This window comes from Cyclopterus lumpus, chromosome 15 (assembly GCF_009769545.1).
Source record: "Cyclopterus lumpus isolate fCycLum1 chromosome 15, fCycLum1.pri, whole genome shotgun sequence".
Taxonomy (NCBI): domain Eukaryota; kingdom Metazoa; phylum Chordata; class Actinopteri; order Perciformes; family Cyclopteridae; genus Cyclopterus; species Cyclopterus lumpus.
Genome location: NC_046980.1, coordinates 1,529,581 through 1,546,756, shown reverse-complemented (window position 1 = coordinate 1,546,756; position 17,176 = coordinate 1,529,581). Strand labels below are relative to the sequence as shown.

Sequence of the window (17,176 nt, the reverse complement as noted above, 5' to 3'; positions counted from 1 at the left end):
CACGTGAATGTTAGTCAGGAACTGGACTTCTTTGTGTTTTACTTAATAATAGTTACAATTGAGAAGTAATTTAGAATAAATCACCTCTGGCCAGATCCTCCTCCAATGAACATCAATAAACTTTGCACTGCTTTCACTTTATACTTTGATACACTTTCCTTTATTAGTATTATTTACATTTTTTAATTCTTAAATGTAAATGTAATATGTTCTGCTATAGTATTTTATTGTATTGTATATATTTGTAAACATGTTTGCTGCTGCTTCACTAAATCTCCCCCTGGGGATGAATGACGTTATATCTAATAGTTATTCTGTCTGTACATATAATATATCAGTTATTATATCAGACATATAATATATCAGTTATTATATCAGACATATAATATATCAGTTATTATATCAGACATATAATATATCAGTTATTATATCAGATATATAATATATCAGTTATTATATCAGACATATAATATATCAGTTATTATATCAGACATATAATATATCAGTTATTATATCAGACATATAATATATCAGTTATTATATCAGACATATAATATATCAGTTATTGTGGATTCTTTACTATTTTTTATCGCTTATTTGTTTTGATCTGGTTTCTTTTTGTCTCTTGTCTGCACTGAACACCACACTGCTGTAACTCCTGTAAATGTCCCCAGACTAATAAAAGATTATTTTATTTTATCTTATTATGACGCCATCATTATTATTTGAGAGATTAAAAATGAATTGTATATATATCTATATATATATATATATATATATATATATATCTATATATACTCCTTGTGTGCGTGGTGCTGGTACCTGGGCCGGTGTGGGCGGGCAGACGCACACTGTAATAACTCATATATTCTGTGTATATATATATATATATATATATATATCTATATACACTCCTTGTGTGCGTGGTGCTGGTACCTGGGCCGGTGTGGGCGGGCAGACGCACACTGTAATAACTCATATATTCTGTGTATATATATATATATATATATATATATCTATATACACTCCTTGTGTGCGTGGTGCTGGTACCTGGGCCGGTGTGGGCGGGCAGACGCAGCGGCGCGTCTCTTCTCAGCAGGAGGAAGAGCCGCTCCGCCGCCTTCAGCCCGCGGACGCTGTGGATGGCGGCGGAGGAGCTGAACAACACTTTACCTGCAGTCTGACACACCTGGAGACACACGGCAGGACACCCAGAACAACATGAATGCCTTCGATTAGTGAACGATGAATTAGGAAGGAAATAGGTGCAAATATAAACTGTCGGAATATAAAGTATTAGCATCAACATATAGAAGTAGTACTTTATTTTGCCCAATTCAAAAGAATGTATATTATATTATCGGATCATGATTATTGGTACGAACTTCCTGTGTGTATATTATCACTTCTCATTATGCATATATATTAAATACATTTCTGTTTACATTCAGTTTAATCATATTATATGTTATCCCTATTTCTCTGCACTATTGTACATCTTAGATTGTAATTGTTTACATATACATATGTAAAAAGTATTAACTATGTAGGAGGGAGCCTGAGATCCACTTCTCTGTTGATGTGGACATCCATATTGGAGCTGGTAAATGTGAGGCTAATCCAATCTAATTTGAAATTTAATTATTTAATTCATTTTGAAATATAAAATTCTTAATGTATGTGGATCAACATTTTGGGAGTATTTAGGAGAATTAATTTCTCTCTGAAATAAATGAGAACACTTTTAATTGCCAGCGACCACTTCTCTGTTAATGTGTACATCCATATTGGAGCTGGAAAATGTGTCATTTATTTATTCATTTACACACACTGTAAACAATATATTTCGAAAATATATATATATATATATATATATATATATATATATATACATATTTGTTTATATATAACTATATATATATATATATATATATATATATATATATACACACACATATATATATAAACAAACGTTTATGTATATGTTTAAAAGTTTATTGACAATTTATATATATATTTATAAATATATTAATATATTAAAGAAAAACTATTTTTTTCATATATATATATATATATATATATATATATATATATATATATATATACACACATTATGTTTGTATATTACAATAATGTATATCATTTAAAGTATTTAGGGGGAATTAATTAAGAGAAAACTTTTAATTGCCAGTGACCACTTCTCTGTTAAATTGTACATCCATATTGGGGTTGGAAAATGTGTAATCTATTTATATTTATATATATATATATATATATATATATATATATATATATATATTGAAAGATATTAAATACATAAATGTCGTTTAAATTATATAATATATTTTATTAAATACAATTATTTATGTATTTGTTGATTCAAACATGTAACGTGAATTGATGAATTGAGACAACATATTGTGTATTAACAGCAGTCAAAGGAACGACCCTCAGTAACCGGAAGTCGGGTTCTGAACGGCAGTTCAAACAACCGTCGTCCGTCTCTCCGCTCGTCACTCACGTCTTCGGCCGCCAGCTTCTCCTTCACCTCGCGGATGAGGAACCGCTCCATGCCGGTACCGGCGGTGCAGTAGTAGCGGACTAAGCTCCCCCCGGTGTCCGGGTCACTCATCGTGTTCTCCTCGGAGGTCAGTGTCCACCGACGCTCGTGTCCGTCAGTTCTTCTCCCCCCTGAAAGTCGCCATGTTGGATTGTTTGTTGACACCGGAAGCGGAACCGCGTCACCGGGCTGCAGTGGCTGGTGTTGGCCGGCAGGGGTCTCTCTTACACAGAGAGAGAAACATATCTGGATAATCATCCAAACATTTATTATAGTTTAAATGCGGTGAATTAAAATAAAATAAAGACACATTTTCATTTTATTTGTAACATTTAGTTACATGTTAATTTAATACAGCAACACAAAGTCCACAGCAACCAGCTTTCATTTGATGACATAAACACACACACACACACGCACACACACACACACACACACACACACACACACACACACACACACACACACACACACGTGGTTCTCTTTGGTGAACGTGGTTCTCCTTGATGAACGTGGTTCTCTTTGGTGAACGTGGTTCTCCTTGATGAACGTGGTTCTCTTTGATGAACGTGGTTCTCCTTGATGAACGTTGTTCTCCTTGATGAACGTGGTTCTCTTTGATGAACGTGGTTCTCCTTGGTGAACGTGGTTCTCCTTGATGAACGTGGTTCTCCTTGATGAACGTGGTTCTCTTTGATGAACGTGGTTCTCCTTGATGAACGTGGTTCTCCTTGATGAACGTGGTTCTCCTTGATGAACGTGGTTCTCCTTGATGAACGTGCGACCTCTGGAGACAATGTTTAATCATGGTAAATGAAGTATGTTTACAGCCAGCATCAGATCGATGTCACGTTGCCTCAACGGGATTCACACAGAACACAGAAAATGTTTAATTTCCAAATGATTTCATAAACTTTCAACAACTGACTTTCATGAACGTCCCAACATCTAATTAATAAAAGTTACCCCCGAGCCTCCAATCCACCGTCTGAACTCATCCACAACATTAATTAGATTAATTCCTCTGTGATAACGGTGAATTAGAGTAAACAATATTACCTTGTGGATGGATTACCGGTCTAGAAGATCAAAGGAGATCAAAGGAGATGGATTCCCACCTCTCAGTCAAAATAACTGACGACTGTTTAATTAAAACATGTAAAGTTGGATTTATGGGGCCCAATAATCTTCTTTGAAGTCAACCCCGTGACTCCTCCCATCAGCTCATAGTGGGCGTGTCCACTGTGCTAAGGGAATGTAACGGCTTCACACAGCGTAGCACTGCACGTTAAACGGGTTTAATTCCCTCCACACCCCATAATGATCGGAGGAGAGGAAAGGAGGAAAGGAGGAGAGGAAAGGAGGAGAGGAAGTAGAGAAACCGGCAGGAAAAGGATGAACGCATGAATAGTGAGCACAGAGTACGACATCATCGTGTTGAATTAGTCTGAAAGGGTTTTAAAATATAAAAACTGCAGATCACTTTAAAAGTAGTGAGGAGGAGGAGGAGGAGGAGGAGGAAGAAGAAGAAGAGGAGGAGGAGGGAGGAGGAGTAGGAAGAAGAAGAAGAAGAGAAGGAGGAAGAGGAAGAGGGAGGAGGAGGAAGAGGGAAGAGGAGGAGGAGGAGGAGGAGGAATAAAAGGAGGAAGAGGGAGGAAGAAGTGGAGGAGCAGGAGAAAGAGGGAGGAGGAGGAGGAAGAGGGAAGAGGAGGAGGAGGAAGAGGAGGAGGAAGAGGAGGAGGAGGAAGAGTCCGGCTGCTCAGATCTGAGCAGCAACACAGACTACATGTGAAACCTCTTTGAGGTATTTAGTAAAACGTGTCGTGGATCTGAGGAATTAAACAGATTCATTGTTGAGTTCAATGAGACGTTAGAAACCCTAAAGGTCAAAGTTCACCCCGTGATGTGATCAATAAGTGTACTGGGAGTGATTTGTGTGTTCATAACTCAGGAAGAGCATCATGGGCCAGCTGTTCTCCTCAGAAGAAGAGGTCTCTCAGGCGAAGGATGCGATTGGTTCCCTCCTCTACGAGGCCATGTTGGGAGGCGGAGCCGTGCCCGACCTGGGCGTCGTCCACCCTCTCCTCCTGACCAATCGCGACCAGAGCCTCGACTCCCGGGCCCGCCTCCAGGAACAACTGCGACAGGTTTAAAATCAGGATAAAAAAGACATAGTTTCATCCTTTAAATCCGTTCAGCCGGGACTTAAAGGAAAGAAAGCTGCTGTTGCCATGACAACATTAAGACTCTCATAAGTCAAGTCAATCAAATGTTCCTCCAGCTGCAGGCCGACGTGGGGAACAAGGCGCCGGCGTACCTGAAGGACCTGATTGGCCGGCTGTCGTCCTTCTCGGAGGAGCCCCGCCTGGCCGGCCTGCTGGGGCTGGCGCTCACCGTGGTGATGGACATGGCCTTCAGGTCGGCCAACCGGCCCTCCGGGAGAGGGGGGGCGGGGTCACCGACCGGCCAGGTGAGAGGAGAATATCGTGTATATTTATATATTTAATGTACGGAAGCCCTGAGGCGACAGGGAGAGAAATAAATATGTAATAAGTCCATTGTTTTCTCTCCCACTAATTAAACTTCTAACTACGACTACAAGTATTCATCCACACGAACAAGGTACAAAAATATTGTGTTATTAAGTTATGAAAACTCACGGGAAGAGAACATGCTGACTTTTAGTCCTATTTAGAACACGAGGTAGAGGTGAAATGCAGGCTTGTGTGGCCAAAAGGAGTACTACAACAATAACATAAATTATATATATACATGTTTTTATATATATATATATATATATATATATATATATATATATATATATTAAATAAATAAATATATATAATATAAATATATATTTATTTATATATAAAATAAATATATATATACATATATTCTGGTATGGTATAGAAAAAGAAGAAACTTTGAAAGATGATCCTGACATTTCTGATCGGTTTCACACATTTTAAAAAAGGACCTTTTCTTTAACCTGTTCTAAGGTCATAAACTTGATGAATACTTGAATCGTGCTTTTTGAACATGAAAACTCAGGATCAGTTCAAACCTCCAGCAGAGAGTCTGGGAGCTCCAGGAGGTGATGGAGGAGTACCTGAAGCGCTGCAGGATCCACCTGAGTGACCGAAGCAGGCTGGTCCAAGACTCCGTCAGACTCGAGGCCCAGCTGAGCCTCACGCTCACCCGGCTGAAGACCAGTCTGCTGGGGGGGGGCTGCGACTCCAGGTCTCTGAGGCACTGGGCCAGCGGAGCGGCCTTCCACACCCAGGTGCTGGTCCACCTGGCCGGCCTGGAGGGTCGGACCGGCCAGGTGGCTGCGGCGGCCGCGCTGCAGCAATACAGGGAGGACCTCACCCAGATCATACCTGCTTACAGGTGTGTGTGTGTGTGTGTGTGTGTGTGACTATAACTTGTTGGTGGTATCTGTAGATCGGTGTGATGTTGATACATGATAAATTAGATTATTTTAGTGTTTTTATTTGTTTTTAACCCCCCCCCCCCCCCACACACACACACGCACACACTCACACACACACACACACACACACTCACACACACACACACACGCACACACACACACTCACACGCTCACACACACACACACACACACACACACACACACACACACACACACACACACACACACACACACACAGTGGATATGAACCCAGGCGCTACAAGTCGAGCACGGTGTGCGTGGGGAAATGTCGGGGGGGTCTTCTGGCGTCATGTGACCCGTCCAGCGAGCCGCCGGAGGACGGATCCATGACGGGCCTCTCTGTGACGGACAGCGAGACGGGGAGGACTGTGAGCGTCCCTCTGGCCGCCATGAGGGCGGAGACAGGTGGGCGCCTTCATTAAATACGCTGGAGACGTCCGTCTGAAGTTATTAGAATTAAAACTCACGTTTATTCTAGAACTTGAGGTAGTGGTGAACTTCTGCCCCTTGTGGCCAGAAATCAGTATTGCAACAAGAATAACATTTCACCTACTTAAAATAAAAGTTACTCAGAAAGATTATCCTTATTTTATTCTATATTATTTTATTCTATATTATTTTAGTCTATATTATTTTATTCTATATTATTTTATTCTATATTATTTTAGTCTATATTATTTTATTCTATATTATTTGAATCTATATTATTTTATTCTATATTATTTTAGTCTATATTATTTTATTCTATATTATTTTAGTCTATATTATTTTATTCTATATTATTTTAGTCTATATTATTTTATTCTATATTATTTTATTCTATTATTTTATTCTATATTATTTTAGTCTATATTATTTTATTCTATATTATTTTAGTCTATTATTTTATTCTATATTATTTTATTCTATATTATTTAAGTCTATTATTTTATTCTATATTATTTTAGTCTATATTATTTTATTCTATATTATTTTAGTCTATATTATTTTATTCTATATTATTTTATTCTATATTATTTTATTCTATATTATTTTATTCTATATTATTTTAGTCTATTATTTTATTCTATATTATTTTAGTCTATATTATTTTATTCTATATTATTTTAGTCTATATTATTTTATTCTATATTTTATTCTATATTATTTTAGTCTATTATTTTATTCTATATTATTTTATTCTATATTATTTTATTCTATATTATTTTATTCTATATTATTTTAGTCTATTATTTTATTCTATATTATTTTAGTCTATATTATTTTAGTCTATATTATTTTAGATATCGGGCCGTAGAAACGTCTTCTTTTATAATGATTCCACGATTGATAAACTCAACACAAATGCTACTGATCAATAATCCATGAACCTTGTTGTGAGCAGTTAACGAGGAGGTTTGAGAAGAGAACTTTTGATCTTCTAGTTCCATTATATTGTAGAGAAGACAGACACTTTAATAATCCACTATGTTTTATGTTGGGCTTCCACTAACAAACTGGATCTAACAGGCAGAAGAAGGAGAACCTCTGGACCCGATGGCACCTCCTCCTCCGTCAACCTGGACCTCATCACCTCAGATCAGTACGCCGAGGCCTACCTGCACCACCTGTTCTCTGCTAAGGGACCCGTGGCGGAGCTGGAGAACTACTTCATCACGGCCGCTGAGCATCTGAGGAGGAACGAGGCGGGGCGACCTGACGGAGGGCGATTAAAAGGCTTTGAGGGAGAACGAGGAGCAGACAGAGGAGAAGGAGAAGGAGATGGAGGAGGAGGAGGAGGAGGAGGAGATGGAGGAGATGGAGGAGGCGGAGGAGGAGATGGAGGAGGAGGAGGAGGAGGAGGAGAAGGAGATGGAGATGGAGGAGAAGGAGATGGAGAAGGAGAAGGAGGAGGAGCAGGAGCAGGAGCAGGAGCAGGACGAGACGAGACGCACCTGAGTGTGGTGGAGACCCAGCCGGACGAGAGCCTCGAGCTCAGAGCATCACGTCGCTGAGAGAGAAACATCAAGCTCAGGGTCCACAGTCATTTACTGTATTCATGTTCCCGACGCACAAATACGGTTATTTAAATGGACCGTGAATCAAAACCAATACAAATATTTGTTTTAAATACTTTATTATGCTTTTTTGTCAATTCCAATAAAAACAACTCAATTAAAAATGATAAAAAGTGATTTTTGCTTTGTGTCCACCAGCCCCCTGAAGTGAATATCCAGCGTATATAATCAATAAAGATGCATTATAAATCAAATCAGTCAGAATAAATAACAACTGACATTCAGATCCTCATTTAATGATTAAAGCTATGAATCTTTTATACGACATGTGTGAGTAATAACCATTCATGTTTACTTTAAAGATAGTTCAAACACAAACGATGCAACACGATTATTAAAATGTACCTTGCTCCCTCTTCGCCTCACGGTCGGCCATGTTTGCTGAAAGGGGGCGTGGCTCTACGGCCGTCAATTTGAGATGATGTGGCACGCTGCCATTGGCTTACAGACATCCAATCAAATAGCTGTGTTTATTTTATGACAGTAATCGCAGATCTAGACATACTAGAAAGGTTAAGACAAATATATGTTGAGGCCCTCTCTGTCCTCTGTCCTCTGTCCTCTGTCCTCTCTCCTCTGTCCTCTGTCCTCTCTCCTCTGTCCTCTGTCCTCTCTCCTCTCTCCTCTGTCCACTGTCCTCTGTCCTCTGTCCTCTCTCCTCTCTCCTCTCTCCTCTGTCCTCTGTCCTCTGTCCTCTCTCCTCTGTCCTCTGTCCTCTGTCCTCTGTCCTCTGTCCTCTCTCCTCTCTCCTCTGTCCTCTGTCCTCTCTCCTTTGTCTTCTGTCTTCTGTCCTCTGTCCTCTGTCCTCTGTCCTCTCTCCTCTGTCCTCTGTCCTCTGTCCTCTGTCCTCTCTCCTCTCTCCTCTGTCCTCTGTCTTCTGTCCTCTGTCCTCTCTCCTTTGTCTTCTGTCTTCTGTCCTCTCTCCTCTGTCTTCTGTCCTCTGTCTTCTGTCCTCTGTCCTCTGTCCTCTCTCCTCTCTCCTCTCTCCTCTGTCCTCTGTCCTCTGTCTTCTGTCCTCTGTCCTCTCTCCTCTCTCCTCTGTCCTCTGTCCTCTCTCCTCTCTCCTCTCTCCTCTGTCTTCTGTCTTCTGTCCTCTGTCCTCTGTCCTCTGTCCTCTCTCCTCTGTCCTCTGTCCTCTCTCCTTTGTCTTCTGTCTTCTGTCTTCTGTCCTCTGTCTTCTGTCTTCTGTCCTCTGTCCTCTCTCCTCTCTCCTCTGTCCTCTCTCCTCTCTCCTCTCTCCTCTGTCCTCTCTCCTCTCTCCTCTCTCCTCTGTCTTCTGTCCTCTGTCTTCTGTCTTCTCTCCTCTGTCTTCCGTCCTCTGTCCTCTCTCCTCTGTCTTCTGTCTTCTGTCCTCTGTCTTCTCTCCTCTCTCCTCTGTCCTCTGTCCTCTCTCTTCTGTCTTCTGTCCTCTCTCCTCTGTCTTCTGTCTTCTCTCCTCTGTCTTCCGTCCTCTGTCCTCTCTCCTTTGTCTTCTGTCTTCTGTCCTCTATCCTCTCTCCTCTCTCCTCTGTCCTTTGTCCTCTGTCCTCTGTCCTCTCTCTTCTGTCTTCTGTCCTCTGTCCTCTGTCCTCTCTCCTCTCTCCTCTCTCTCTTCTGTCTTTTGTCCTCTGTCCTCTGTCCTCTGTCTTCTGTCTTCTGTCCTCTGTCCTCTCTCCTCTCTCTCTTCTGTCTTCTGTCCTCTGTCCTCTCTCTCTTCTCTCTTCTGTCTTTTGTCCTCTGTCTTCTGTCTTCTGTCCTCTCTCCTCTCTCCTCTCTCCTCTGTCTTCTGTCCTCTGTCCTTTGTCCTCTGTCTTCTTTCCTCTGTCTTCAGTCCTCTGTCCTCTGTCTTCTGTCTTCTGTCCTCTGTCCTCTGTCCTCTCTCCTCTGTCTTCTGTCCTCTGTCTTCTTTCCTCTGTCTTCAGTCCTCTCTCCTCTGTCTTCTGTCTTCTGTCCTCTGTCCTCTGTCCTCTCTCCTCTGTCCTCTGTCCTCTCTCCTCTGTCTTCTGTCCTCTGTCTTCAGTCCTCTGTCCTCTGTCCTTTGTCCTCTGTCTTCTGTCCTCTGTCTTCAGTCCTCTGTCCTCTCTCCTCTGTCTTCTGTCCTCTGTCCTCTGTCTTCTGTCTTCTGTCCTCTGTCCTCTGTCCTCTCTCCTCTGTCTTCTGTCCTCTGTCTTCTGTCTTCTGTCCTCTGTCCTCTGTCCTCTCTCTTCTGTCTTCTGTCCTCTGTCCTCTGTCCTCTCTCCTCTCTCTCTTCTGTCCTCTCTCTTCTGTCTTCTGTCCTCTGTCCTCTCTCTCTTCTCTCTTCTGTCTTTTGTCCTCTGTCTTCTGTCTTCTGTCCTCTCTCCTCTCTCCTCTCTCCTCTGTCTTCTGTCCTCTGTCCTTTGTCCTCTGTCTTCTTTCCTCTGTCTTCAGTCCTCTGTCCTCTGTCTTCTGTCTTCTGTCCTCTGTCCTCTGTCCTCTCTCCTCTGTCTTCTGTCCTCTGTCTTCTTTCCTCTGTCTTCAGTCCTCTCTCCTCTGTCTTCTGTCTTCTGTCCTCTGTCCTCTGTCCTCTCTCCTCTGTCCTCTGTCCTCTCTCCTCTGTCTTCTGTCCTCTGTCTTCAGTCCTCTGTCCTCTGTCCTTTGTCCTCTGTCTTCTGTCCTCTGTCTTCAGTCCTCTGTCCTCTCTCCTCTGTCTTCTGTCTTCTGTCCTCTGTCCTCTGTCTTCTGTCTTCTGTCCTCTGTCCTCTGTCCTCTCTCCTCTGTCTTCTGTCCTCTGTCTTCTGTCTTCTGTCCTCTGTCCTCTGTCCTCTCTCTTCTGTCTTCTGTCCTCTGTCCTCTGTCCTCTCTCCTCTCTCTCTTCTGTCTTCTGTCCTCTGTCCTCTCTGCTCTCTCTCTTCTCTCTTCTGTCTTTTCTCCTCTGTCTTCTGTCTTCTGTCTTATGTCCGCTGTCCTCTCTCCTCTCTCCTCTGTCTTCTGTCCTCTGTCCTTTGTCCTCTGTCTTCTTTCCTCTGTCTTCTGTCTTCTGTCCTCTGTCCTCTCTCCTCTGTCTTCTGTCCTCTGTCTTCTTTCCTCTGTCTTCAGTCCTCTCTCCTCTGTCTTCTGTCTTCTGTCCTCTGTCCTCTGTCTTCCGTCCTCTGTCCTCTCTCCTCTGTCTTCTGTCCTCTGTCTTCTGTCTTCTGTCCGCTGTCCTCTCTCCTCTCTCTCTTCTGTCTTCTGTCTTCTGTCCTCTGTCCTCTGTCTTCCGTCCTCTGTCCTCTCTCCTCTCTCTCTTCTGTCTTCTGTCTTCTGTCCTCTCTCCTCTCTCTCTTCTGTCTTTTGTCCTCTGTCTTCTGTCTTCTGTCCTCTGTCCTCTCTCCTCTCTCCTCTGTCCTCTGTCCTCTGTCTTCAGTCCTCTGTCCTCTCTCCTCTGTCTTCTGTCTTCTGTCCTCTGTCCTCTGTCTTCCGTCCTCTGTCCTCTCTCCTCTGTCTTCTGTCTTCTGTCCGCTGTCCTCTCTCCTCTGTCTTCCGTCCTCTGTCCTCTCTCCTCTGTCTTCTGTCCTCTGTCTTCTGTCCTCTGTCCTCTCTCCTCTCTCTCTTCTGTCTTCTGTCCTCTGTCCTCTGTCCTCTCTCCTCTGTCCTCTATCCTCTGTCTTCTGTCCTCTGTCCTCTGTCCTCTCTCCTCTGTCTTCTGTCCTCTGTCTTCTGTCTTCTGTCTTCTGTCCTCTGTCTCTTCTGTCTTCTGTCTTCTGTCCTCTGTCTTCTGTCTTCTGTCCTCTGTCCTCTCTCCTCTGTCCTCTCTCCTCTGTCTTCCGTCCTCTGTTCTCTCTCCTCTCTCTCTTCTGTCCTCTGTCCTCTCTCCTCTCTCTCTTCTGTCTTCTGTCCTCTGTCCTCTGTCCTCTCTCCTCTGTCTTATGTCTTCTGTCCTTTGTCTTCTGTCCTCTGTCTTCTGTCCTCTGTCCTCTCTCCTCTGTCTTCTGTCCTCTGTCCTCTGTCCTCTCTCCTCTGTCCTCTCTCTTCTGTCTTCTGTCCTCTCTCCTCTCTCCTCTGTCCTCTCTCCTCTGTCTTCTGTCTTCTGTCCTCTCTCCTCTCTCTCTTCTGTCTTTTGTCCTCTGTCTTCTGTCCTCTCTCCTCTCTCCTCTGTCCTCTGTCCTCTCTCCTCTGTCTTCTGTCTTCTCTCCTCTGTCTTCTGTCCTCTCTCTCTCTTCTGTCTTTTGTCCTCTGTCTTCTGTCCTCTGTCCTCTGTCCTCTGTCTTCTGTCTTCTGTCCTCTGTCCTCTCTCCTCTGTCCTCTGTCCTCTCTCCTCTCTCTCTTCTGTCTTTTGTCCTCTGTCCTCCGTCTTCTGTCTTCTTTCCTCTGTCCTCTCTCCTCTGTCTTCTGTCCTCTCTCCTCTCTCTCTTCTGTCTTTTGTCCTCTGTCTTCTGTCCTCTCTCCTCTCTCCTCTGTCCTCTCTCCTCTGTCCTCTGTCCTCTCTCCTCTGTCCTCTGTCCTCTCTCTCTCTTCTGTCTTTTGTCCTCTGTCTTCTGTCCTCTCTCCTCTGTCTTCTGTCTTCTGTCTTCTGTCTTCTGTCCTCTGTCCTCTCTCCTCTCTCTCTTCTGTCTTTTGTCCTCTGTCCTCTCTCTCTCTTCTGTCTTTTGTCCTCTGTCTTCTGTCCTCTGTCCTCTCTCCTCTCTCTCTTCTGTCTTCTGTCCTCTGTCCTCTCTGCTCTCTCTCTTCTCTCTTCTGTCTTTTGTCCTCTGTCTTCTGTCCTCTGTCCTCTCTCCTCTCTCCTCTGTCTTCTGTCCTCTGTCCTTTGTCCTCTGTCTTCTTTCCTCTGTCTTCAGTCCTCTCTCCTCTGTCTTCTGTCTTCTGTCCTCTGTCCTCTGTCTTCCGTCCTCTGTCCTCTGTCTTCTGTCTTCTGTCCGCTGTCCTCTCTCCTCTGTCTTCTGTCTTCTGTCCTCTGTCCTTTGTCCTCTGTCTTCTTTCCTCTGTCTTAAGTCCTCTGTCCTCTGTCTTCTGTCTTCTGTCCGCTGTCCTCTCTCCTCTGTCTTCTGTCCTCTGTCCTTTGTCCTCTGTCTTCTTTCCTCTGTCTTCAGTCCTCTCTCCTCTGTCTTCTGTCTTCTGTCCTCTGTCCTCTGTCTTCCGTCCTCTGTCCTCTCTCCTCTCTCTCTTCTGTCTTCTGTCTTCTGTCCTCTCTCTCTTCTCTCTTCTGTCTTTTGTCCTCTGTCCTCTGTCTTCTGTCTTCTGTCCTCTGTCCTCTGTCCTCTCTCCTCTGTCCTCTCTCCTCTCTCCTCTGTCCTCTGTCCTCTGTCTTCTGTCCTCTGTCCTCTGTCTTCTGTCCTCTGTCCTCTGTCTTCCGTCCTCTGTCTACTCTCCTCTGTCTTCCGTCCTCTGTCCTCTCTCCTCTGTCTTCTGTCCTCTGTGTTCCGTCCTCTGTCCTCTCTCCTCTCTCTCTTCTGTCCTCTGTCCTCTGTCCTCTCTCCTCTGTCTTCTGTCCTCTGTCTTCTGTCCTCTGTCCTCTCTCCTCTGTCCTCTATCCTCTGTCTTCTGTCCTCTGTCCTCTCTCTTCTGTCTTCTGTCTTCTGTCCTCTGTCCTCTCTCCTTTGTCTTCTGTCTTATGTCCTCTCTCTTCTGTCTTCTGTCTTCTGTCCTCTGTCCTCTCTCCTTTGTCTTCTGTCTTCTGTCCTCTGTCCTCTCTCTTCTGTCTTCTGTCCTCTGTCCTCTCTCCTCTCTCTCTTCTGTCTTTTGTCCTCTGTCCTCTGTCCTCTGTCTTCTGTCTTCTGTCCTCTGTCCTCTGTCCTCTCTCCTCTCTCTCTTCTGTCTTCTGTCCTCTGTCCTCTCTGCTCTCTCTCTTCTCTCTTCTGTCTTTTCTCCTCTGTCTTCTGTCTTCTGTCCTCTGTCCTTTGTCCTCTGTCTTCTTTCCTCTGTCTTCTGTCTTCTGTCCTCTGTCCTCTGTCTTCTGTCTTCCGTCCTCTGTCTTCTGTCTTCTGTCCGCTGTCCTCTCTCCTCTCTCTCTTCTGTCTTCTGTCTTCTGTCCTCTGTCCTCTGTCTTCCGTCCTCTGTCCTCTCTCCTCTCTCTCTTCTGTCTTCTGTCTTCTGTCCTCTCTCCTCTCTCTCTTCTGTCCTCTGTCTTCTGTCTTCTGTCCTCTGTCCTCTCTCCTCTCTCCTCTCTCCTCTGTCCTCTGTCTTCAGTCCTCTGTCCTCTCTCCTCTGTCTTCTGTCTTCTGTCCTCTGTCCTCTGTCTTCCGTCCTCTGTCCTCTCTCCTCTGTCTTCTGTCTTCTGTCCGCTGTCCTCTCTCCTCTGTCTTCCGTCCTCTGTCCTCTCTCCTCTGTCTTCTGTCCTCTGTCTTCCGTCCTCTGTCCTCTCTCCTCTCTCTCTTCTGTCTTCTGTCCTCTGTCCTCTGTCCTCTCTCCTCTGTCCTCTCTCCTCTGTCCTCAGTCCTCTCTCCTCTGTCTTCTGTCTTCTGTCCTTTGTCTTCTGTCCTCTGTCTTCTGTCCTCTGTCCTCTCTCCTCTGTCTTCTGTCCTCTGTCCTCTGTCCTCTCTCCTCTGTCCTCTCTCTTCTGTCTTCTGTCCTCTCTCCTCTCTCCTCTGTCCTCTCTCCTCTGTCTTCTGTCTTCTGTCCTCTCTCCTCTCTCTCTTCTGTCTTTTGTCCTCTGTCTTCTGTCCTCTCTCCTCTCTCCTCTGTCCTCTCTCCTCTGTCTTCTGTCTTCTCTCCTCTGTCTTCTGTCCTCTCTCTCTCTTCTGTCTTTTGTCCTCTGTCTTCTGTCCTCTGTCCTCTGTCTTCTGTCTTCTGTCCTCTGTCCTCTGTCCTCTCTCCTCTGTCCTCTGTCCTCTGTCCTCTCTCCTCTCTCTCTTCTGTCTTTTGTCCTCTGTCCTCTGTCTTCTGTCTTCTTTCCTCTGTCCTCTCTCCTCTGTCTTCTGTCCTCTCTCCTCTGTCCTCTGTCCTCTCTCCTCTGTCCTCTGTCCTCTCTCCTCTGTCTTCTGTCCTCTGTCTTCAGTCCTCTGTCCTCTGTCCTCTGTCCTCTCTCCTCTGTCTTCTGTCCTCTGTCTTCTTTCCTCTGTCTTCAGTCCTCTCTCCTCTGTCTTCTGTCTTCTGTCCTCTGTCCTCTGTCCTCTCTCCTCTGTCCTCTGTCCTCTCTCCTCTGTCTTCTGTCCTCTGTCTTCAGTCCTCTGTCCTCTGTCCTTTGTCCTCTGTCTTCTGTCCTCTGTCTTCAGTCCTCTGTCCTCTCTCCTCTGTCTTCTGTCTTCTGTCCTCTGTCCTCTGTCTTCTGTCTTCTGTCCTCTGTCCTCTGTCCTCTCTCCTCTGTCTTCTGTCCTCTGTCTTCTGTCTTCTGTCCTCTGTCCTCTGTCCTCTCTCTTCTGTCTTCTGTCCTCTGTCCTCTGTCCTCTCTCCTCTCTCTCTTCTGTCTTCTGTCCTCTGTCCTCTCTGCTCTCTCTCTTCTCTCTTCTGTCTTTTCTCCTCTGTCTTCTGTCTTCTGTCTTATGTCCGCTGTCCTCTCTCCTCTCTCCTCTGTCTTCTGTCCTCTGTCCTTTGTCCTCTGTCTTCTTTCCTCTGTCTTCTGTCTTCTGTCCTCTGTCCTCTCTCCTCTGTCTTCTGTCCTCTGTCTTCTTTCCTCTGTCTTCAGTCCTCTCTCCTCTGTCTTCTGTCTTCTGTCCTCTGTCCTCTGTCTTCCGTCCTCTGTCCTCTCTCCTCTGTCTTCTGTCCTCTGTCTTCTGTCTTCTGTCCGCTGTCCTCTCTCCTCTCTCTCTTCTGTCTTCTGTCTTCTGTCCTCTGTCCTCTGTCTTCCGTCCTCTGTCCTCTCTCCTCTCTCTCTTCTGTCTTCTGTCTTCTGTCCTCTCTCCTCTCTCTCTTCTGTCTTTTGTCCTCTGTCTTCTGTCTTCTGTCCTCTGTCCTCTCTCCTCTCTCCTCTGTCCTCTGTCCTCTGTCTTCAGTCCTCTGTCCTCTCTCCTCTGTCTTCTGTCTTCTGTCCTCTGTCCTCTGTCTTCCGTCCTCTGTCCTCTCTCCTCTGTCTTCTGTCTTCTGTCCGCTGTCCTCTCTCCTCTGTCTTCCGTCCTCTGTCCTCTCTCCTCTGTCTTCTGTCCTCTGTCTTCTGTCCTCTGTCCTCTCTCCTCTCTCTCTTCTGTCTTCTGTCCTCTGTCCTCTGTCCTCTCTCCTCTGTCCTCTATCCTCTGTCTTCTGTCCTCTGTCCTCTGTCCTCTCTCCTCTGTCTTCTGTCCTCTGTCTTCTGTCTTCTGTCTTCTGTCCTCTGTCTCTTCTGTCTTCTGTCTTCTGTCCTCTGTCTTCTGTCTTCTGTCCTCTGTCCTCTCTCCTCTGTCCTCTCTCCTCTGTCTTCCGTCCTCTGTTCTCTCTCCTCTCTCTCTTCTGTCCTCTGTCCTCTCTCCTCTCTCTCTTCTGTCTTCTGTCCTCTGTCCTCTGTCCTCTCTCCTCTGTCTTATGTCTTCTGTCCTTTGTCTTCTGTCCTCTGTCTTCTGTCCTCTGTCTTCTGTCCTCTGTCCTCTCTCCTCTGTCTTCTGTCCTCTGTCCTCTGTCCTCTCTCCTCTGTCCTCTCTCTTCTGTCTTCTGTCCTCTCTCCTCTCTCCTCTGTCCTCTCTCCTCTGTCTTCTGTCTTCTGTCCTCTCTCCTCTCTCTCTTCTGTCTTTTGTCCTCTGTCTTCTGTCCTCTCTCCTCTCTCCTCTGTCCTCTGTCCTCTCTCCTCTGTCTTCTGTCTTCTCTCCTCTGTCTTCTGTCCTCTCTCTCTCTTCTGTCTTTTGTCCTCTGTCTTCTGTCCTCTGTCCTCTGTCCTCTGTCTTCTGTCTTCTGTCCTCTGTCCTCTCTCCTCTGTCCTCTGTCCTCTCTCCTCTCTCTCTTCTGTCTTTTGTCCTCTGTCCTCCGTCTTCTGTCTTCTTTCCTCTGTCCTCTCTCCTCTGTCTTCTGTCCTCTCTCCTCTCTCTCTTCTGTCTTTTGTCCTCTGTCTTCTGTCCTCTCTCCTCTCTCCTCTGTCCTCTCTCCTCTGTCCTCTGTCCTCTCTCCTCTGTCCTCTGTCCTCTCTCTCTCTTCTGTCTTTTGTCCTCTGTCTTCTGTCCTCTCTCCTCTGTCTTCTGTCTTCTGTCTTCTGTCTTCTGTCCTCTGTCCTCTCTCCTCTCTCTCTTCTGTCTTTTGTCCTCTGTCCTCTCTCTCTCTTCTGTCTTTTGTCCTCTGTCTTCTGTCCTCTGT

General features: G+C 45.1%; 2 protein-coding genes across 2 annotated transcripts in view; one reads left to right on the top strand and one right to left on the bottom strand.

The window, feature by feature from the left end:
- thumpd2 (THUMP domain containing 2) overlaps positions 1–2,739 on the bottom strand; it is a 5,871-nt gene extending 3,132 nt beyond the window's left edge. The window contains exons 1-2 of the mRNA XM_034551608.1: positions 2,522–2,739; positions 1,051–1,189 (exon numbers count right to left, since the gene is read on the bottom strand). Of these exons, the coding sequence (XP_034407499.1) occupies positions 1,051–1,189; positions 2,522–2,632 (250 nt within the window). The 5' untranslated portion in view covers positions 2,633–2,739. The remainder of the gene's footprint in view (positions 1–1,050; positions 1,190–2,521) is intronic.
- Positions 2,472–8,170, top strand: LOC117743772 (DEAD-box ATP-dependent RNA helicase 52A-like). Its single transcript, XM_034551612.1, has 6 exons — positions 2,472–2,648; positions 4,512–4,707; positions 4,842–5,030; positions 5,631–5,950; positions 6,247–6,419; positions 7,524–8,170. The coding sequence occupies exons 2-6, from the start codon at positions 4,522–4,524 to the stop codon at positions 8,006–8,008; spliced, it is 1,353 nt and encodes a 450-aa protein (XP_034407503.1). The 5' UTR covers positions 2,472–2,648; positions 4,512–4,521; the 3' UTR covers positions 8,009–8,170.
- Positions 8,171–17,176: the final 9,006 nt, after the last annotated feature.